Raw genomic sequence first — 23,584 nt, 5'->3', positions numbered from 1 at the left:
TATAAGTGTCCTTAAAGGAACAACTGTTTTATACATCCATCCACTAGCAGTGTGAAAGTCTACCGGACTGACTAGTACAGAAACGGCCAGCACTTCAGGAGTAAAGAGTTAAGCGGACGATAAAGGTTTGTGAAAGCTGCCAAATTTGCCAAAACCAGCCAACCACTAAGGAGGTGTTCATACTTGCGCCCCTGTCCACCTATGGGGTTTCTGTCCTATTACCTGGAGAAACTGCATAGGGGACGACTTGCCAGTGGTCAGTTTTAAAACCCATTAATTTGAAAGGGTTTTAAACGCAAACTACCAATGTCCGTATGCAGCCTCTGCGGTGAAACCAGTTTTTCTGAACAGACACAAAGCCCTGCATGTCCGACTTTGTGTCCGTGCACCTTTTCTTCTGCGTTTCTTAGAAACCACCAGTGAAAAACTGACTGAACACTGAAGACTCTTTTGCATATGGTCAGGTTTTTTTTTCACTGATTCATTGGGTCAGATTAAAATCGTCTAAAAGCAAGACTGTCTTAGTTGCCGATGGCAACCAATCACCGCTTTCATTTTGTATTCTCAAAAATGAAAGCTGCATGGTGATTGGCTGTTATGGGCAACTAAGAACTTTTATTTTTGACCATTTTAATAAATCTGCCACACTGACTTCAAGGCATGTTTCATGGATGACTCAGACAAAATTAAAGCATGTTACAATTTTTCTCAGTAAACTCACACAGAACTTGTGCATAAAAAGCGCTCATGTGGAAGGGCGATAACGGTAGATATTGCGAAAATGAAATATATGCGTTTGGGGTGGATTAGGAGAGAAAGATAGATGATCTAGAGTTTGGCAGCCATACTCCTCACATAACTGCCACTGATATATCAATCATATATCACACATTTCATGTCTTAGTTCTTAAGTGCTGGCCAGAATTAGATACCTTAAAATCGGAAAGAGAAGCCATAAGTTCATCCAGTTCACGTGTGGCAGAAGAGGCAGAGATTCGAGTCTGCTGCTGGCTGGGGGTGACCCTCTGAGAGGTGCCCATTTCTACTTGAGATACAGTGACTGATGGACTATATAAGAAAAACCATGCTTAGTATCAAAGAATAACATCCACATAAGACAATGCATGAAAGACAATAGTACTTACACTGGGGTGGGTACGGAGCTCTCAAGCTCATCTAGAAGGCTCTCTACACTGGGACGAACATCCTCTATGCCTCGGGCTCCATTGCGTTTAGGTTTTTCCTTTGATATTTGCCCAATCTTAATTCCTGAGATGTCAGAAACACTTGATAGAGAAACAGGCACTGCTACAGGCTGTGAGATGCTTTGAGTTAAATCATCTGCAAGTTAAAAAAAAAAAAAACACATGAAAGTCTGCATCTTATCTGCATCTAAAGTCTGTCTTATCTCCTGCTTAGACATAAAACTGAACAGGCAAAAATTATATTAAAAGAAAACATTAAAAACCCTTACTCCATATACAAATGACCCATTCCCATTTGGGAAAAATTATCTTTATGCGTGCCTCATTTCCTGGACTGAACACGGCTATGTGGATGGCTCTAACTGTATTATAGAGAGTTATAATCCAGTAGATCTCTACAGTACTGAACTCATAGCTGTGTGTCAATTCTGCAGTTCCAGAGATCTCTGCATCTTAACTCAATAGGATACAGTGGGATCCACTCACATAGTTGTGCTTAGTCCACGAAGTATGGCTCGCACACAGCCAGTTTCTCTTACAGGATTAGGTCGTGTGAATATGGCCTTACTTGTTTTATTGGGAAGGGGTGATCTTATACCATAAGCAAGGGGGAAAATAAATATAGGGATGTAATTTAAGATGAAAAAGGTGCGGTTTAAGATGAGACAAAGTGGAAGAATTTATTAAGACTTGTTTGTTTGCCTTAAAAAGAGGCAAGCGAGTTGGTAAAACAAAGTGGTATACCTTGTCGAAATCAGGGACATATTTCAAAGAAGCACCATTTCAGTGTCAGTTTTCTAGGGAACATATATAACATACCTCTATCGTGTTCGCCATCTAATAATGGCATATACTTAGACTAGATAGTCTGAAGATGTGCCAGATATATCATTCAGCATCTGACCCTGTGATAAACCTGGCACATTTACAGAGTGCTCAAGTTCAGACTGTCTATTAGTAAACGTGGACTAATGTGCAAACTGTGCAACGTTTTATTTTAGCCACTGTAATAAGCTATATTAGATAAATATGTAAACAATTATTTTAGCCCCTTCCCGCCGATGGCATTTTTTTGATTTTCGTTTTTGACTCCCCTCCTTCGAAACCCCATAACTTTTTTATTTCTCTGCTCCCAGAGCCATATGAGGTCTTAATTTTTGCGGGACAAATTTTTCTTCATGATGCCACCATTAATTATTCTATATAATGTACTGGGAAGCAGGAAAAAAAATTCAGAATGGGGTGGATTTGAAGAAAAAAATGCATTTCTGTGACTTTCTTACAGGCTTTGGTTTTACGGCGTTCACTGTGCAGCCAAAATGACATGTCCCCTGTATTCTGTGTTTCATTACGATTCCGGGGATACCAAATTTATATGGTTTTATTTACATTTTGACCCCTTAAAAAAATTCCAAAACTGTGTTAAAAAATTTTTTCTAAAAGTCGCCATATTCCGACGGCCGTAACTTTTTTATACGCAAGTGTATGGGGATGCATAGGGCATCTTTTTTTGCGGGGCCGGGTGTACTTTTTAGTTCTACCATTTTCGGGAAAGGTTAGTGCTTTGATCACTTTTTATTAAAATTTTTATTAGAATCAAAACAGTGAAAAAACAGCGGTTTGGCACTTTTGACTATTTTTCCCGCCACAGCGTTTACCAATCAGGAAAAATATTTTTATAGATTTGTACTTTTATATGTGTTCTAGGGAAAAGGGGTGATTTGAACTTTTAATACTTTTTATATTTTTTTTATATTTTTTTTTACTTTTTTTTGCATTTATTAGACCCACTAGGGGTGTTGAACCCCAGGGGGTCTGATCACTAATGCAATGCATTACAATGCTAATGCATTGCAAAAAATCATCCTCTCTTTTGCAGGCTGCATAGACCAGCCTGCAAAAGAGACAATTTGCAGACAAGCCTGGGAGCCTTGTACAGGCTCCCGGCTGTCATGGCAACATGACGTCGGCCCTGGAGCATGCTCCAGGAGCTGGCGATCCTGGACAAAATGGCGGCACCCATGCGCCGCCGGGAAAATGGCGCCTCCGGCGCCGGAGGGGTTAATGCCTCCGATCGGTCCGGGGACCGATCGGAGGCATTAGAGCTGGTTGTTTACTGCTTAAAGCAGTAGACACCGGGCGGTCGCCATAGTTACAGACCCGACATGCACCGTACTATTACGGCGCATGTCGGGAAGGGGTTAAAGAGGAATCATCACCTGTCCTGACTTTTTTTTTTTTTTTTTTAAAGCAGAACTCTGCGCATTAAGTCTTTCTGGTATTACTTCCTAGAAATTTAAGAATAAGCTGTCAACTGTGTGTTACAAGTTGGGTTTTCTCCCTACAGTCTTAAGACACAACAGAGTTTCAGCCATGAAACTGTGTGTTGGTCAGATTTACTGCCCAGCGCCTTATATTAGGAGAGGGACTCATTGCAGTATAGCACAGCATATATATAGCAGTATATATAGCATATATTTATGCTACTAGAAGTCACTGTCTCCCAGCAATATATTGTCTGTACTGTAATGGCTATGGGACAGTATGTCACTTGGAGGCAGGGACTCCTAGCAGCATAGATAATTATAGTGTTAGTCCCCCTCATGGCATAAGGTGAAGGTCCGTAAATCTGGCCAACACACAGACCGAGTTTCACGGCTGAAACTCTGTAGTGTGAATGCATCCTTACATTGTTCAATCCGTACCAAATCAGCGTGTGTAGGGACAAACCTCTTTCGACTAAGTGAATGGTAGTGCTTAGATGTCACTTTATAGATAAACTTACAGGAAGAAAAACAGCACAATGTATTGTTCACAGAAAAGATGCTACAGAGTTATTTTATGGGGAGAAAGTTTTACCAAAAAAAGACATCTGAAGAGCCGACTAGTCGTCTTTAAGGGAAAACTCATGTAAAATGTGTCACCAGATACTGCACCTTACCTGTAGAAAGGCTACTTGATGGGGCTTGTTGTACAGCATTTAGCTCTAAGAGCAGACGATCCAACTCAGACAGGTTGCTGCCCAGAGATGAGCCCATGACAGTGGGTGATGGTTCAGCAGATCGCTGTTTATTGGGAAAACTGTACAAAAAGAGGGGGGAAAAAAAACAACTTTTGGGACTTTGACATCTTAAAAAGCAGGTACTGGCAGGAAAAAAGGCATCAAGGTTACCTGTACACATGTTCCTCTTCTCCGGCAGAGGGGGATCCCACGGTCTCCTTCACAAGAGAACTATGGATGGGATTCTACAAAAAAAAAAAAAAAAAAAAAAAGTAGAAGGATGCATTTAAGTTTCCGCATACGTGCAATACAAACACAATGAGGGCAATTCATAAACTTTCATACGCAGGTCTTAACACAAAGTATGCTGGAGAAAAAGATGCCAAATTGCACGCCACTTAATAATCTTGTCATATCTTTTGATTGTTCATATGTCAGAAACTTTTAACAAATGATAGTAGATCTGTTGGTTTACTTAAGAACTTTCCCCCTCAGCTAAACAACATCAGTTTTGCTTGTTACTTTTAAAAAGTGACAAGATATTTCAAAAAAAGTTAAAATTTTGACACAAATGTGGCCTGTATCAACATTTCATGATCTTAGATCTAAAAAAAAAACTGGATTAAATGAGTTAGCAATGTTCTGACAGCTAACATTTACCTGCGGCTGGGAAAACTTATTGGAGCTGGTAGTCCAGGAATCTAGAGAGTCAGTAACTGAGCCATTGAGAGACTCATTAGCATGTGCAGGTTGTATAGAAATTTCCTGATATGTATGACATCCACTAGGATAGGAATATGGGGTCTCTTCGGTCAAAAACACAGGTCTTTTGGATATATGAGATGTAGTGGACTCCAGGTCAGCAAGCAATGCATCTGCAGAAGACAAGAGTAAAACATGAGCAGAGGAAAATTACAGTAAGAATTAACAGATTTACTATATACTTATGCAACACTTTTCTGTAAAAGTAAGTTTAATGGGAAAACCTCAGAGCAATGCTAATGCAGGGCCATCAATGCCACAGTGTAAAAGAAGTAACTGAGAAAAAAAAATAAAGTAAAGCATTAGATTAGAGAATGTATTATGAGGAAACACCTAAGCAAAATTTGCTGGAATCCTCCTCTTTCAGGCAAATGATAGCTATTCCAAAAAAAAAAAAAAAAAAAAGTTTTCTGCTGCCGTCAGCAGAACACAGGCATTGCTTGTACTAGGGACTACACTGAGAGTCTCATTCACAGAATGCCATTGAGTGGTCAAAACCACTGCAACAGCCCAAGTGAGCCATATACTTACAGAATACAGCCAACCAAAATTGTTCCCATTAATGGACTTCGTTGAGAAAATTATTTTTCAATTGGACAGATTATCAGATATAAAATGACAAATTAATTTAACCCCTTAGCAACATGTCTTGTCACATGTACGCAGGGAGTGTATGGAGGAGGTTCAGAAACTGCGTCAGTTTCATGCACAGTAGATGCCAGCTGAGTTATAAAGCTGACACCCACCTGCAAAAGACGGGAATTTTTTCAGGGTAGATAGAAGCCTAGTAAGGTCTCCCTGGTCTACTGTCTCAGAGCTCCTATAACACTCAGGTTGCAACAGAGGCGCATCACATGCAATTACATGTTCCGAGTGAGACAAAAAAAAAATCAAAAAGCAAAAAACAAAAACATAGGAGTGCTATAAACTCATAAAGCCCCCCCCCCCATGTGTAGCATAACAATATAAAAAAAAGCATAATTGGTTCCATAATAGTCTGAACAATATATAAAAATATAACAAAAAAAAAAAAAATGTAAAAAGTATGTACTGCAAAAACAACAAAGACTACAGCTCGTCCTATAAAATTACAAGTCCCCACACAGAGATCACAGTGCAAAAATAAAGGTTATGGCTCTTGGAAGAGGAGGATCATCATGGATGTGGTACCTAGGGTCAAATAGAAATACCAAAAAGGACATCTATAGGGAGATAAACCGTGAGGTAAAGAGATGTCCAGTATAGGGTTGAGTAAGTGGTAAGGACGCTTTACCTCTTTGTATACCCTTACCAAACTAGCTGCCATGTTAAGGTGAACAGATGGAGCCTCAAATTAACAAAACTGCAATTTACCTTTAGGCATCATTCCGAAACAATGAGGAGATACATAGTAGCAAAAGAAAAACAGTAACATCTGTCTCTACAGATACAACAAAGAAGAACAAGCTCTAAAAAGAGGACCTTTCATCAGATTGGACACAGGCAGTTCTATATACTGCTGGAAAGCCGACATTGCGCTGAATTCAGCGCACTATCTCCTAACCCGATCTGTGCGCCGGGTAAAGCGCTATCGGTCCCGATACCGTAGCTCTTTACAGACAGAAGGTCGTTTCTGGCAGTCTGTCAGGACCGTCCTTCTGTACAAGCAGCCCCAATAGCGCTGTGCTCTGAGACTGGGGAGGAACGCCCCTTCCCCTCCTGATAATACTCATGTATGGACGAGCACTGTGAGCAGAGGGAGGGGGGCGTTCCTCCCCGCTCACACTGTACAGCGCAATAGGCAATGCTGTGGAGAAGGACGTTCTTGACTGACTGTCAAACGCTCTTCTGGCTGTAAAGAGCTATGGTACCGGCACTGATAGCGCTTTACCCGGAGCACAGATCGGGAAAGCCGATAGTGCGCTGAATTCAGCGTACTGTCGGCTTTCCAGCAGTATATGGAACTGCCAGTGCCCAATCTGATGAAAGGTCCTCTTTAAAGAAGCCATTGAAACAAATAAAGAGGTGGGTCACAAAGTACAAACACACTGGGCCTTGTGGGTCTCTTGCAAGCTGCAGCAAGTTATAGGGAGAAAGCTTGCGAAGTCCACTGAGAAAAATACATATATATTTAATTTTAAAAAATGCTGCACGCTTTAAAACCAGCAAACCAAAGTACACAGAATGGGATAGCATGCTTTCAGCAACAGTAGCTTCTGAAAAAAAGCATACATGACATAGTAAATAGGAGGTCAGAAGAGGCGGCCGGAAACAGCAGCTCTACACTTAGTCAGACATTTTTCAGAGTTAGTCACTTCATCAGACTTCCGCGCCGTCAATGATCACTGTATCACAAACAAATCATAAGACCCATGGCTAAAGACAAAAGCTACGCAACTGGTTACACACCCAGGAAACCTAGGAAAGACATAAAAGGCAAAGTGAAAATCTGCGCTCAGATGTTTTATAGCCTGGGGCAATGCAAAATTCCAGGGCAAGTGATTTACTGTCATCTGAGTCAAAGCTAAGAAATGTGTCACAACCACAGCTGGAAACCAATGTGATCTCCGGATGTAAACATTTCTGAGATTCAGCATTAAAGGGAGTGTCACCAGAACCCAGAGTCACAAATGGATTAGGGCAGTGTTTCTCAAACTTTTCAAGCAAAGCAGCCCCTGGTGAGAAAATGTTTCAGCCGAGTACCCCCAAGTAACGATTACTTTTAAATGTTAATAAAACAAGGCTTTTTTAGAGCTTTCATTAACAATTATGTAAAGGACCCTTCAGTGCCCCCACACACACATTATAATGGCACCACCAGTGCCCCCACATGTAGTATAATGGCCCTCACATGTAAAATAAGAACCACCGCAGTGTCAACACAGCCCTCATATCGAATAATATCTGAGTGGCCCCTTCATGCAGTATAGTGTCCCCAAGTGGTCCCTAAATTAACAAAATCCCACATACATAGGAGGGGGTTTTTTTGTTTGTTTTTTTATTTACAATATCTGGTTCAGCTGAACTCACGGTTTCCTGGGGTTTGGCTTAACCCGATATTTTGGGATGTTTTTCATACACGAACTACAATTAGGAAAAGTTCAAATGGGTTTTTTGGTCTGGAACCTGAGGCAGCTTCCGGACCAAAAAACGGGTAGCCGCGACTGAATGTCGGTGCACAGACATGAAGTCAGGCGGTCATGTAGCATATGCGTCACATCACTACGTAATCCATGTGACTGACTGACTTCATCTCTGTAGACCGGAGGAGCATCGGGAGCAGCACTGGAGGCCAGGACAGAGTATAATTGTAGCTAGTGGGTAGCAAACCCACAAACTAATAATGGGGGGGGGGGCCTCTCAACGTGGCACATACCCCTGGGGGTGCATCCAACTCTATCATGTCTTGAGAACCACTGGCTTAGGAGGACCTTTCACCACCTCCACCAATTCAAGTTCTTAGCATCTGTTAATAGGCACCGCTGCACTGATTCCAGCACAGTTAAAATTTTCTCTCAAGCCCTCACCATTCCTGAGCAACAAGTACAGGTGGTTTTGGTGCCTGTGCCTGATGTGCTATTTAAACTCTCTAAAGTCAAAAGGGCAAAGTCAGGCAGGAGGCACAATTCAGAGCTCAAAATCAGATCCCTTGTCTGCTCCTGCCTGACACTGCCCTCCTGACAGTACAGAGACTAAGTCGTAGGCACCAAAATTAACAGCATTGATTGCTAAGGAATGGTGGAGAGTAGAGAAAATTCCCAACTGTGCCAGAATCAGCTGCTATTAAATAATGTAAAGAATAGAACTTGTTTGTCTGTCACCAGAACCCAGCATATTAATCCAGCCGTGTAGATTGATTCAGGTGATCCTAACCCACATAACAGCGTTTTCCACTTGTGGGTTGCTGCTTCTGTTGCAGACATATCACTTTTTGTTAATATGCAAATTAGCTCTTTGGAGCAATTAGGATATTGTCAATCTTCAACTAATTTATTTGCAGAAGGACAAAAACAATAATATTCCGATAATAAAGGCACTGACACACAAGGGAAGAACACCATGGTTCTCCAGGTTTTTATCCCATGTGGTCTATGGCCTATCCTCAGGATACCACAAAGTATACCTGATAAATGAAAATTCCATTCATTGGAAGGATTTTCTGGCCCAAAGGCCCAAAGTCAGTCAGTAGATGCAATGCCTTGCACTGTAGTGATCTATGATGCTACAAGTCCCTGACACCTCTTGGCTCCACTGTGCCATACGGTTTATAGTATAGGATAGCAGAGCCGTGTAGTTGTAGGGAGTCCTAGCATCATAGATTACTGTGATGTGAGGAGCCTCTATCTAACTGGGCCTGGGCCAGAAAACTGACTGAAGTACAGGCTGGATTTTCTGGATTGTATTTGTGTGCAGTTCTCCGATGTCTAATTTTTCCTATTCACCATCCCAGGAACTTCAATATAGGCCTCACGCACACTACCATGTGAATTGCCAGTGTGTTAGACATGTTGTTCACAGCTAGCACATAGCTAGCACTGTATTTTCACAGTTCCGTGAATGAGTCCGTAAGCCCATGCCAAAACTCCGGACAGATCCTATTTGTCATTCTGCTCACTAACTTCAGTGAATGGAGTCTCACAGTGGCACATGGATCCATGTGTCGTTTAATGACTGCCCGACAACACACAACCCGTTCTGTGCATGTTACCTTAAAGCAAGAAACAAGCTCTATTGTAAACCACAAACGTGTTACACATTTAATCCAGCAGCAGCAAAATCCACAAAAGCAGAAGTGCTGGGATCTTCAGAAAAGAAGCCTTCCTCTATGTAGAAACTGATCAGCTGAGCTATGTACAGACTGCTTCAGAACTAGGTTCTGGGGATATCACTTCTTAAGGAGTGAGCACCTTCACAGGCGTATGGAGACTTACAAAGCCATTTTCGCTCCACTGTAGGATTATGGGAAAAATATGCAAATCAAGCAGAGGCACTGTTTTCATATTTACAACTTGGAAAACAGATTTGAAGATTTCTCTCAGAACCAGGTGTGATACAGGTTTCCTTTAGGTCTGTAGTCCTAGAATACCGTTGGTGGAATGCCTTAGATTCTCAGATAAGTCTGGTATAGGGAGTGGATTAGCCCCAGACAGACATGTCTGATTTTCAGGAATCTGTACATGTAACATCTCAAGCAATTATATTCTTTATGGCGTATTCAGAAGGTGCAGTTAAAACTCACCTTTGTGCAATTTTTACAAGTGAAAAACAACAGAAATTAAAATGAATGCTTTTTTTAATGCAGTATACTGTATAATAATAATACATTTTATTTATATAGCGCCAACATATTCCGCAGCACTGTACAATGTGTAGGGTTCAAATACAGGCAGATACATAACAAAGAACATCATTTCACACAATGGGACTGACGGCCCTGCTCGCAAAAGCTTACAATCTATGAGGTAGAGGGGGTGACACAAGAGATAGCAGGGGTGGCATTGCTTATATAGTATTCAGACAATTTTGTAATAGAGGTGACTGTCATTACACAAAGAAAACTTTATGAGCCGTCATTAATGGTGTCCTGTAACATGTGGATGGAGCTTGGACAAATAAAGTTAGCCTGAAAAGACATCATATCATGTGGGGTAATGTGGGAGCGGGGACAGAGGAAGGTTAAATTTTGGGGATTCTAATTATAGTATGGAAGGGTTTACGTTAGACATTGTGATAGGCCTGTCTGAAAAGATGAGTCTTTAGTTTGCGTTTGAAACTGTAGAAATTGGGAGTTAATCTGATTGTATGATGCAGTTTATTCACAGCATCTGAATAAGCCTGAATACATACAGTTAAAAAATAAAAATAAATAAATACAGCACTTCATTGTCATTCTTTTAAATCTTTTCTGGCTTTGACTCAAAAAAAAATAGTTGAATTTTTTAACAAAAAAAGAAAGAAAATAGCTGGTTCTAGTTTCAAAACCCTGATTGTGTAAATGTATCCCTAACAACATATGAGACACTTAATTTTAATACAGATTTGTAGTCTAAACTCAGACATATTAGGCTAGGTTCACTTCTGTGTTTGGAGGACCCGCTTGTGGACCCCTGAATGGAAACCTAATCCACATAAAACAGCGGTTACCTTCAGACTACGGACTATAATGGGGCCTGTGTGGTTTACGCACAAAAAATGCAGAAAGAATAGTGCTGCTTGCAGGACTTTTTTTCTCCGCATTTTTCATGCGAAGAGGGGAATGAAATCTCCGAACACAGATGTGAACCGAGCCTTAGATGTGTATGCTGTTGCTAGATTTGGTGTGGAATTGAGCTGCAGAACCTCCCAACGTTCAAATTATCTGCATCTGATGTTTTTACTGCCATGTATACATTACGTTTGAGAAATAAAATAAAAATTAAAAAAAATTTATTGATTTTTTTTTTTTTTTTTGCAGTGAAAAAAAATTGCAGTCTTCAGATGTTGTACAGTAGAAAAGATCCAAATAAAGAAAGCGCTGTAAACCACAGAGATCAACTAGAGGTGATCTTCTAGTCTATGCAGAAAATAACCACAAAACAGATACACTTCAGGTCATTGTGTCCTAATGTCCATATAATCCAGAAGGATGTATTTCTCCAAGAACAGCACATAGCATGCTAAATTTGCATCCACAATACAGGAAGATTTGCACTACCATCAAGACTAAGTGTGCAGACAAAATATACCCATGTGTACTTCACCCACTGCATACCGACAACCCTATAAATACACACAATCCTATACACCTGGTATAGAGCTACTCCAGATGTGCTCATGTGTGTCCCTCTGCATTTCCTTACACTGCTAGGCAGATGTTTGTTTTGGTACCGTGTTAGCCAGTGGTTATAAAATATAAAAAAAAAATAAAAAAAAAAAAAAAAACTTTGCAAGTCTTCAGTAGGTGATACCTTTTTTAATGGCTAACTCATCATTATGAGTTAGCCATTAAAAAAGGTATCACCTACTGAAGACTGCTAGGCAGGACATCCTAGAGTGACTGTGTGACTGTTCCTCCTTTGTGCATTACACAAGAACCTCAGAAAAAGCCCTGAGAATGACATTATTTCCTTGCCACCCCATGGTCAGGAATTCAGATTAATGTGAGACTTAGCAACATGATATGCAGATCTATAGATGTGTATGGATGCCTTCGGAAAACTTGAGCACAGATTCCTGTTTTCTGACATACAGTCATCAGAAGGTAATATAGATAGTAATCTGGTAGCCGAGACAAGCTCCAGCTGGTGCTGTTCTCTCATGGCTTTTTAAAGGGGTAGGTCTCTGCCATAATTTTATGACTGGCTATCCATCCTCGCCCCCAATGAAAATTAGATGCATCCAAAGAGTCAATTTAGCTCTGTACCCTTCACAACTACATCCCAGCCACCAACTGGACAGGGAACTGTAACAAAAGCGCATTCAAGTGAAGTCAGAATCATAGTGCATGGATAACTTAAAGGAAGCCTATCACCTATGCCATCCGTTTTACACTACTGCCACTGTAATATAGGTGTTCAAAATACAAGTCAAGGCACACCTTTTATATGCAGATTATCCCACCAGGTTTATCGTAATAACTGTTTTTATGAATAGGGGGGGGGGGGGGGGTGAGCTTTCCCTTTCCTTCTGGAGCACAGCTGAATCATTGCCAAATAAACCCATCCATTGTTGAAGTCAGTCCCTTTCATCAACTTCAGAGCTACCTCATCCACAGCTCTTCACGTAGCTGAGCACTGAAATCTTGCGCTCCTGTATTTTGCATACGCTTGTAAGGCCCAGTTCACATCTGTATTCAGGGATATCATATCTGCCATCACCTTATCAAATAGGAATAAGACTAGGTTCACACTTGTGTCAGGGTTGTTCGGAACCTTTCTTCATGGTTCAATCAAAAAATGGGGACACAAATAACATAGCCTATTGCTCTATCCTGTCTGGTAAAATGATAGCACTATGATGGAAATATGTTGGCCCTCATTATAGTGAATGTGGTCCGCCCAGCGCTATACAATGCTGTCACGCAGCAGATTTGGCGCTTTTGATATTTTCAGTAATAGCACTGATGTGAACCCAGGTACCATACATATAACAAAGTATGTCGCACCCGCCTGTCATCTAAAAAAACAATCATTTGACTCAAGCCATGAGTTTGTCTGGATCCCCATTAGCTGTCATGTAAATTGACACGTCAGGGATTCTCCAAGGAACATATTACAGATACTTCTACGTTTTAAATATTGCTATGCCATAAAACACTTTCAATGGCTGAAATACACAGTCCGCTCTACTAGCTGAATCACTACATTATACTGTAAGATCTTATACAAATACATTTTCTAGGCAAATAGTATGCGCACAAATCTGCAGAAAAATTTCTATTGAAAAACAAAGGCGGTGGATAGAGTAATACCACATTCCAGAGTGATTCTTACACTTCTGCCCCTAGGGTCTGTTCCTATCACAGGAGGAAAATGTAAAGCTTGCCAAGTACAGTCTCAAGGAATTCTGACATTCCCTGCATGCTGGCACTCGCTGCACCTCCGCAACACCAGCACTGCTCAGAAAACAATGACAGAACTCATGACCAACAAATACATGAACGTCAACATGCAAGGCTTCTCAAGAAGAACTCTTGTCTTAGACCTAATACACAGAAGAAGTAAGCAGCTGCAAAAAATAAAACTAAAAGTACCATTATACAATAATGTCAATTATAACTCAACGTGAACGGGGGGGGGGGGCTTCATCAACGTTCATCAATGTATCATGGGGAACAATATGTTAGCAGCTAAGCAGTCAAATTATGACCTAAATCCTGTATAAACTAGGCTTATTTTTGTATAAAACACCTATAATGTGAATACAGGCTTAAAATTAGCAAAATACAGATTTGTAGTTTGCAAAACAGCAGACAATGAAGAACATTACAGTCTTCTCAATCCTATAGATCTTCCTGCATCTGCTATTGTTTAAAGAAACTAGCAGGACATACAGCTGTATAAAGCAGAGCTACACAGTCCTGAGGATGAGACAGAGCCCCCAGTGTCTCCATAACCGGCGGACTCATTACACACCAGTCTCATCTGTAATCCAATCCTGTGTAACCTCATCCACTGAGTGAGTAACTGCACAGGAATGGCAAGTCTATACTCTGCATATAATAGACACGACAAGCTAGGATAAAATGACAAATCACTCTATATACCAAAAGGTGCATACGAAGTATACAAGCTGCTACTGTTAACCCATCAGCTGCTAAGAGGCTACTTGTGAATGCATGTCCTGCAATAAACCAGTCTCACATGCAATATACATATATAGTATGTCATTCTGGATAATACATATTTCACGTGCTCACGTTAGGTCTGCTTTCTTAAGGTAGTGCTCTAACTATTCACTTTACCAATAGAGAATAATCCAGATGTATCTGCCAAATTCCAGTTCTTACAGATCAATTCCCAATCTGCCCTGTATTACGAAACCTTCAGCAAAATGATTCCAGCGAACAATCAATGAATCCATTGGGATACTGTGGTATTTGCACCAGTAAACTGGTGGATCAATTCATTTCACTCTGAAGGCAACAATGTCATTTCCTGGTTTGCAATAGTCTAGGACTATACAGTGACCTCTGGCTGCTCATTGAGATTGCAAATGTCAAGCTGCCAGGTGCAACCAAGACCCCTCTACCCCCACCAAACACACACACAGGCCCATCTATAGAACAGACTAGACCAACCCACAAAAACAGAGGAATAGGACCTGCTCCATATTATACACCTCAGTACTATAGCCCCAACATGGATCCTTAAAAAGCATGGCCATGTGCAGGAGTCCATATGCCAGTATATACCAGCAGTGAACTGTGTGTTCTAGGGTCAAAGCCTGCTCTCTAACTGAAGTTACTCATCCACATGCAATTACACAGAAAATGAATGACACAACATCCGGCACCAGGCAGCGAATGCACAGAACATGTGGTCTCTGTATACGAGAGACAACACCACATTTATTAACATGAAAAGATACACTAGCCAAGTCTTGTCTATTCACGACAAAGTAGAATTACATAAAACTAGGCTATCTTCAGGACGGAGCACCTCCATATTTCCCTTTGGATGTTCACCAATGCCTCAATGAAACTACAAGGGCATTGGATCAGCTGCGCTGGAAACAACAATTCACCAATGGTGGGTGCTCTAGCTTACACCCTGCTACATCTATCTGCCCCCCAATCACAGGATCCTAATGACCTGAGATGATGCATCACTGAAATGCTGGACTACCGCCTAGATATCTGCCCTGTCACCAATGGAAATCACTACATTTTCAGTGTGTAGGTAAAACTTAAAATGATGGGGGAGGGGTGTTTGTAATACTATATATATATATATATATATATATATATATATATATATATATGTGTGTGTGTGTATAAAAGCTTGTTTCTCTATTAGTCAAGAGTTATGCTGCAACTTTCTGCAGCGCTACCAATTGATTTTAACTACTGACTGAACTACAGGTGTGGCTTGATAGAATGAATTTGTAGCGCTATAAAGAGCCATACTGTAAGCCCTGGCCTTAGATAAAGGAAAGGTTCCAAATCTTTAGGATGTACCATGATAAAATGCAGTGATCGTGACAAGGAAGCTCCTGTAAGTTCAACATCTGGGCAAACATTTGAAAATAAAAGGAAGCAAAATTAAGCAATGTAAGGAAGCAGGCCCTTCCTCCCACACCCATCTATCAGCAGCCAAAATCCCTTCCCCCTACCATTCCACCTCTGAGCTATGCAACGCAGCTCCAGCACACACCTTATTTCACAAATGCAAGCTTACAGCCTGGAAACCCCTGAAATACTCTAAGGGCTGGGTTCACATACTGCAAATCGGGTGAGGAAACAGCAAGGCCTCGTGCAAATGGCCATATTACAGCTCCATACGACCTCTGAACTGTATGCACTTGAGGCTCTCAGAGACTGTCTTACTGCACCTCAATATGTCTATAATGTATTGCTTTTTGGGTAGAAAACCCTACAGCTCCACAAAGTGCACCATCACAAGCTGTGGAAAGGTTGCATTTGTAGATTATACCCAAAAACTATAACAAATGTGCATGACGCATGCTACAGCAGATCAAAAAAAGGAAAATCATTTTACTGGGAACAATTTGTCATCTGATCTCGTGGGTTACAATCATACTCAATAGGTGGGTGTTGGCCAAAAGGGCAGCCAGAGCTATGTAAATGGCATTATTTACAAGCTCCTTGTAGAGAGATACATTCCTGAGCATAGAGTAAAAGATCAGGATATAAAAAAAATTCACCAAGCACTGGAACACTGCCTAAATCCAGAAATAACAGTGTACATGGTGCTGGCCTAGCTTGGTTATCATGCAGGCCAAGTCCAATCAACCTGCCACTGAAAACCCCATAGATTGTAAGCCCTCACGGGCAGGACCCTCTACACCACCGTGCCAGTCGGTCACTGTTAGTATTATATCTACCTTAGTAAACAATAGAGGCAAATATAACAAATTATGTGTGGGTAAATGACCATAGCAACAAAGTGAACCAGCCACACAAAATATATGAATAAAAATTAACTTTTATTAAGTGCTCCTAAAAAGGTGTAGCAACATATATACATACAAAATATATAAACAAACATAAAACAAAATCATATAGGGGTAGACAATGCTACAAATACCAACTTGTCAGCCATGGAATGTACACTGGATGGCAACACTAATATCATGGTACAAAGGGCTCAACCATAGCTAAAACTGAAAGTGTCCAATAATAAAGTGTTGTAAATGAAAACAACAAATAATCAGTGTAATAACCCACAGATAGCTATGAGACTGCCCACATAAGATGATCCAAGATTAGCCTCCATACATACCAACAGTAAAGGGACCCGACGCGCGTTTCACCTGTGCTTGACAGGTTTCGTCAAGTCCCCTGACGAAACCTGTCAAGCACAGGTGAAACGCGCGTCGGGTCCCTTTACTGTTGGTATGTATGGAGGCTAATCTTGGATCATCTTATGTGGGCAGTCTCATAGCTATCTGTGGGTTATTACACTGATTATTTGTTGTTTTCATTTACAACACTTTATTATTGGACACTTTCAGTTTTAGCTATGGTTGAGCCCTTTGTACCATGATATTAGTGTTGCCATCCAGTGTACATTCCATGGCTGACAAGTTGGTATTTGTAGCATTGTCTACCCCTATATGATTTTGTTTTATGTTTGTTTATATATTTTGTATGTATATATGTTGCTACACCTTTTTAGGAGCACTTAATAAAAGTTAATTTTTACTCATATATTTTGTGTGGCTGGTTCACTTTGTTGCTATATTATATCTACCTGTATATTTTGTGTATTGTATGTAAACCCCCAAATGGGGCGTTTACCTCCCTGGAGCACTGCTCTTGCCACTCAGACCCTTACTACACCCCACCTGCAGCAGTCCTTTGAGCTGGCAGTTTATCCTCCTACTGCTGTGACCTCAATCATACTACCCATGTCGCAATAACTGCCTAATATCCAGATTTTGTTTTTCCAAACCTATGAAAGTGATCTACATAAAGGTGTATTATATAATCAGTGTAATGTGCTCTGTATTGCATTAATGGCAGTAGAATATGCTTGGGGTAGACTCCCTTTAAATGTGGTCTATGGTGCCCCATATCTCAGTGCCTAATAGACCCCCCAAGCTGCTTACAGAAAGGAGTATTTTTCCAGATCCATCCAGCGTTCTGATATTGTCCAATGATTGTTAATGGAATGCTATGACTACATTAACATGGGAAGAACACAGGAGGTTAGTCACATTACCTGTACCAGCTGTTTCCAGAATTATGGTTTAATTTCTGCAAACCCTGGCATACCCTGTTAGACACTATGGGGGAGATTAAGCAAAATACAACAGGATTCTGCAGTAACTTGCACCAAAAACTGTCTAAGGCCGGGGCCCATGGGTTAGAAACGCCGCAATATGCCTGTTGTGGAAACACCATGGGAAAAATTGTGGCATTTTACAGTAACTGCAAAGTCGATGGGATTCTTGCAAATTCCATGCCAGTTTTGCGGTAAAAACCGGGCAGAGACATGCCACGGTTTTGGAAATCGTAGCATGTCAATTATATCTAGGGACACACCAGTAGTTTTCCCATAGATATAATTGTAACAGAAAGTCTGTGGAAGACTTCAGGGATTCCATTCTCCTATCCACATGAAAAATGTGTAGATTAAAAATGTGAAATTTTCACGACACCAAGCGGAAACCATTATAGTCTATGGGGTCCACGAGTTTCCTAAAGCAATCGCTTTTTTATGCAGATTAGGTTTCCATTTGGAGGGTCCCTAAGTGGACCCCCCGAACACAGATGTGAATCAAACCTCTTGCGCCAGATTAGACACATTCATAATTGACACTGACTGTGGAGCGGGGAGGAACGCCCCCTCCATCTGCTCACACAGCTCGTCCATAGACGAGTATTATCAGGAGAGGGAGGGGGGAGTTACTCCCCGCTCCACAGTACAGTGCGATAGGTGCCGCGAGGCAGAAGGACGTTCCTGGCTAAGTGTCAGAAACGCCCTTTTGACTGTAAAGCCCTACGGTACCGGGACCGATAGCTCTTTACACCGGGCACAGATCGGGAAAGCCGACAGTGCGCTGAATTCAGCGCACTGTCAGCTTTCCAGCAGTATATAAAACTGCATATGCCCGGTCTGATGAAAGGTCCTCTTTAAAGGGGCTCTATCATTGAGAAAAGTCATTTTTAGCTAAGCACATACTTGCATGTAAATCACCTCAGAAGTTTTTGAATAAGTCCTTTTTTTTATTATTCATATGTTAATTAGCCTCTTGGTGCACTGCGGAAGTGTCTATGTGCACTCCTCTCTGCTATTCTCTGTGTGAGGAGAGAGACTGCTGCTGATGAGGACTCATCTCCCTGCTCACACACACATAGAGAATAGCAGAGAAGGTGCACACAGACACTTCCGGAGTGCTTAGCTAAAAATGACTTTTCCCAATGATAAAGCCCGTTTAAGGCCTCATGCACACACCCGAGTGTACAACACGATGCTCTTCCAATGCTCTATTCCATTCTGATAATTATGGAGCAGGTCCTACCTTGCACCATTATATTGTAACCAAATGGAACGGAATCTCCCATTGAAATAAATGGAGAACAGCCAAGTGCACTGTTAAAAAAATATATAAATAAAAATCGGACCCCTTTGTTTTGCACACTCAGTTGAGTAGTCAATGGGGTATAAAACAAGTGCCTCAGCAAAATTCTCGCAAGACACTTCTGCACCTCAACTCCCAATGGGAGATGAAATGAGAAAACAGACTTCAAGAAACCCTTTGAGACTGAGGCCCCACGTTGCCCAAACGCAGCTTTTTTTTTTGTTGCAGATTTTGTTGTGGTTTTTTTAAGCCAAAGCCAACAATAGCTACAAAAGGAATGGGAAATATATTATTAGACTTCTACCTTCTGCTCAATCCACTCCTGGCTTTGGATCAAAAAAAAACACAACAAAATCTGCAACAACGAAAAAAACCTGCGTTTCCGCAACATGGGGCTTTAGCCTAAAAGTATACTGTACATAGCCCAGCAGCAAAAATATAACATCAAACTGTGCAATACATTAACACGAGGCTAAAGGTTTGAAAAAGATGTTTGAATCTTTTCACACAAGTATGGTTCATAAACTGCTATGCTGGATCCGTTTTCAATTTGAGTCATAATATGGACTGATACGTAAGATCAGACTATAATGTATATCTATAACCCCTTTTAAAACTTGAAGATATATACATCATATAGATCTGCCACATCTAAGCAACAAACTCTATTTAGACCACAGGAGATACATGTAAAACATCAGTTACTGAAGGAGCGGTCGGTGGTATATGTGCTGAGGAAGCTATTTACCTAGCAGTTACAATGGAGAGTGTAAATAGCATACATTCTGCCCTGTAAAGTCAATAAGCAGGGCCTGATCTCTACCTCCACTAGACATCTGTTTCACACTATTCAATATATTCCACTCGCACAATGCATAGGGCCATATCAAAATGGGGGATAATGAGTAGTTTCCTATGGCAACCATTCACAACACAACTTTCCAAAAGACCCCTGATAGATGAGGGCGGAATCTACTGTAGTTGTCTGGCTTAATGATAAAGTCACAAAGGAAATACCGTACTTAGGCTACATGCACAGTCTGAGGGAAATAAATAAAACAGCGCGAATGACACATTGAGATCCGTGGTTTTCCACTTCTGGATTTAGTTAAAATAATTGCACCAAAAACTACATACGTAATTCCAGCTAACCATACCCCTTCCCAAGTTCAGGAAGCTGATATATGAGCAAATAATAATAATACATTTTATTTATATAGCGCTAACATGTTCCGCAGCACTGTATAAATGTTTGGTAGGGTCTTTAAAAGGCGGGTTTCTCGAGACCGAGTATTGGCTGTGAGGTTAGAGGTTCCTTTAAACACCAAGTTTCTACCATGACATTACTTCTAAACACTTATGACAACCTCTGTAAAGGACAAGACTGAAACGGATGTACACAACATCTATACTTTCACCGAAGGCTAATGGAAAGTTGAATGTGCACCGACCAAAGAGAAAATACTATCCAAACTCTGATGACACAAGACATAAAGGTACGAAAGAGCACTCTACACACGGTATTAGGCTGGGCACCTCAAACTACCAGACATGGTTAGGAGCAGCGGCATATCCTGCCAAGATTAAAAGCCTACATTACGCTTTACTTAAAACAAACACTGAGCGGCCAGCCAAGAAATATACAAGCCTTCCCTGAAATAACATGGAGCTCCTTCTCCTGTTACAGCTGACATTCTCCGTGCCCAGGGCACTGATCAAAACCATGAACCTTTACCACTATCCAGACTACACATCACAGCAACTATGTACATGGGAATTTACACACATGACCATTTTGGGCAAACTGATAAGTTCTGGACAAGGCCTCTGGTCAGCGTCTACACTATAAGAGTACAGAGAGCCTCCAAGAAGCATAGCCATCACTCTGGAAGACTACGAACATCAAAGTACTACAAAGACACCCCTGAATTAATAGGAAATAATCCGATACCAAGGGGCTACCTCTGTTATAATGGGTGACCAGATAGTCACAGGGACACACATTTCATTAATAGTCCTTTTACCATGGATGTTTCACAAAGATTAACCCCTTCCTTAAAGTACATTCCCTGATGACTTCAGTTGATCCTAAGAAGTTAAAAGGGTTATGCCATGAAAATGATTTATTTTCTATACAGCATAGAGGATAAATACCTGATCATGGGGTCTGACTGTTGAGACCACCATTAATCCCAAAAATGACGGGTTTTCACCCACTCAGTGCATTCAGCCTAACCACTTCCAGGCTGAATATCTGTGTGTTGCTAGATGGACAGACAAACAAATGAACCCAAACTCCGATTCACTTCAATGGGAGTGCCGGAGATAGCTGAGTATTTTACTTCTGCTAGATCATGGGGGTCTCCATGATTGGACCCACACTGATCACGTATCACTTTTCATGGCACAAGTCTTCAAAGAGATGATCGGTCGGGGAAGTCTAGTGCTGACCCACACTGGTCATCAATTCAAAAGCTGGAAAACCCCTTTAAAACCTTGCAGAGAAAAGCAATATTACACAGAGCCAACCTTATACATGCCCATTTAAGAAAATACTTTTATTCCCCAATAAAATAATTCTGGAATATCATTTCTCATAACTCTATACTGTTTTGTTATTCATGAGATGTTCATAGACAAGCAGCATTACCATTCCCTCCTTAGATCAATGGACAACTTGTTACAGTCTCTACAATCTGGCTGATAGATAATTGCCCCAAGCTTAAGTAGCTTTAGCCCCCTGACAACCATACACCATAATAGGTAACATATTAGGAATCATCTTTATTAGCCAGAGAATGTACAGTATAACTTTAACAGTATCAATAGCAGGGATTCAAAATAGGTGCCAGAGTCATTGGGTACTTGGAATTAGACTGGGTCAGCAGCAAACAGATGACGACAGAGAGTATATTCCTAGAAACACACATTATAAATAGATTCCAACGGAAAGGGATGAAGCATGATTTTGAGACGCTATATACATTGTCATCCTACAAAAGGCTAAGTGTCATCTAAGCACTTATATAGCAGACTTGTGATGCCAAGAGTAACTCAATCGGTCACATACAGGATGTGCCGAGACCTTTAAAGCAGGAACATACACCAAGAATGTGACTTAGTCATCCGCAGCTCCCAGCTCAATAGCCGGCCAGTTATCCACTATATATAATCATCTATTGTGCGCTAAGCAGTGCTTCTTTGGCGCACAATCAAACCAGTTGACTGCATAAAATACTCAATAAAAATACAAAATACCAATATTTTTGACTAAGGTGAGGGTTACATAGATACTTGACATAACGCAATCCTACCGTAACTTTCTTTTACTGTCCACTGTGGTCTTTACGATTTCCACTGAATGTCTCAGTTACAAAGAAACAACCACATGGCCCGTTCTGTCCTTTTTTACTTTGATCTTCGGACAGATCCTATATATATCAGCTGTGCCACAAGATCTACACTGCACAGCACTGCCCGCACATGACAGAATATGTTACTCAGGGACTACTGTAAGATTTGGATCACATCTTTCCTTCCCACCCCATAGAACTCAATGGCAATGCCACAAGACATCCTCAGTTTCAGCAGATATCTAAAGATTGTTATCTCTTCCAGTCTGAAAAGTTGCAATGACCTGTGATACTGTCTATGAGATGTGCAACACGTTCACCAACCCAATGCACTTGTATATGGCACTCACAGCACAGCAGGAGCAGTCCTAGCACAGGGGCACCTCCAGTAGTATGAGAACCTATATGGAGAAGCGGTGCCAGACAGCCGGGCATGTAGCTCACACAGTACAGGGACCAGCTGCTCTACAGCCTGCACACAGCAGACAGAAGTACACATACCCCTCCATGTGACACTGGAAAACTCACACAGGCTCCGAGCTCTAATAGTCACTTATGGCCAGCTCAGGATGGCAGCACCATGCCATGTCCCGTATGGGTCCAGTGAGAGAAAGCTGGCCACACACGACATGGCGACCCTCACAAACACAGCCAGCCAGTACATACAAGTCCCCGTGTCCCTCGACCACCACTCACCTAGGTCGTCCATGTTGCCGCTCAGCCTGAGCGGTCCCCGGGAGTCGGACACAACTTTCTGACTTCAACGCAAGAACGCGCCTCCGCCCCCTGCGTGCGCGTTACCGACAACCCGACGAGCCACACCCCACCGAGCAGTGCGCGGCCCCGCGGCGGTGGGCGGGACTCTTGGTGCGTGTAGTGTTTTCCTTCAGCCCTTCATCTGTAGTACTACAAGTCTGACCATACCCAGACACGCACATACGGGTCTCTTATCTGTACCTCGTATGAATACGGTAGTAAAGCGTGACGGTCTAACGAATGATGGCGCCATAAGCTGAGCCTTTAGACAACTCTTCACA

General features: G+C 41.4%; 1 protein-coding gene across 2 annotated transcripts in view; it reads right to left on the bottom strand.

Annotated features, from left to right (window-relative positions):
* The window catches only part of PXN (paxillin), a 35,071-nt gene extending 11,740 nt beyond the window's left edge, over window positions 1-23,331 (bottom strand). For both annotated transcript variants that reach the window (XM_075276259.1, XM_075276267.1), the window contains exons 1-6: window positions 23,244-23,331; window positions 4,867-5,081; window positions 4,378-4,451; window positions 4,147-4,286; window positions 1,146-1,341; window positions 933-1,068 (exon numbers count right to left, since the gene is read on the bottom strand). In XM_075276259.1, coding sequence (XP_075132360.1) covers window positions 933-1,068; window positions 1,146-1,341; window positions 4,147-4,286; window positions 4,378-4,451; window positions 4,867-5,081; window positions 23,244-23,256 — 774 coding nt within the window. In that variant the 5' untranslated portion in view covers window positions 23,257-23,331. The remainder of the gene's footprint in view (window positions 1-932; window positions 1,069-1,145; window positions 1,342-4,146; window positions 4,287-4,377; window positions 4,452-4,866; window positions 5,082-23,243) is intronic.
* Between the last annotated feature and the right edge of the window lie 253 nt (window positions 23,332-23,584).

The sequence above is a fragment of the Leptodactylus fuscus genome, chromosome 1, assembly GCF_031893055.1.
Source record: "Leptodactylus fuscus isolate aLepFus1 chromosome 1, aLepFus1.hap2, whole genome shotgun sequence".
Lineage (NCBI taxonomy): Eukaryota > Metazoa > Chordata > Amphibia > Anura > Leptodactylidae > Leptodactylus > Leptodactylus fuscus.
Note: the sequence above shows the minus strand (reverse complement) of the source record. Positions and strands in the feature narration are given on the sequence as shown.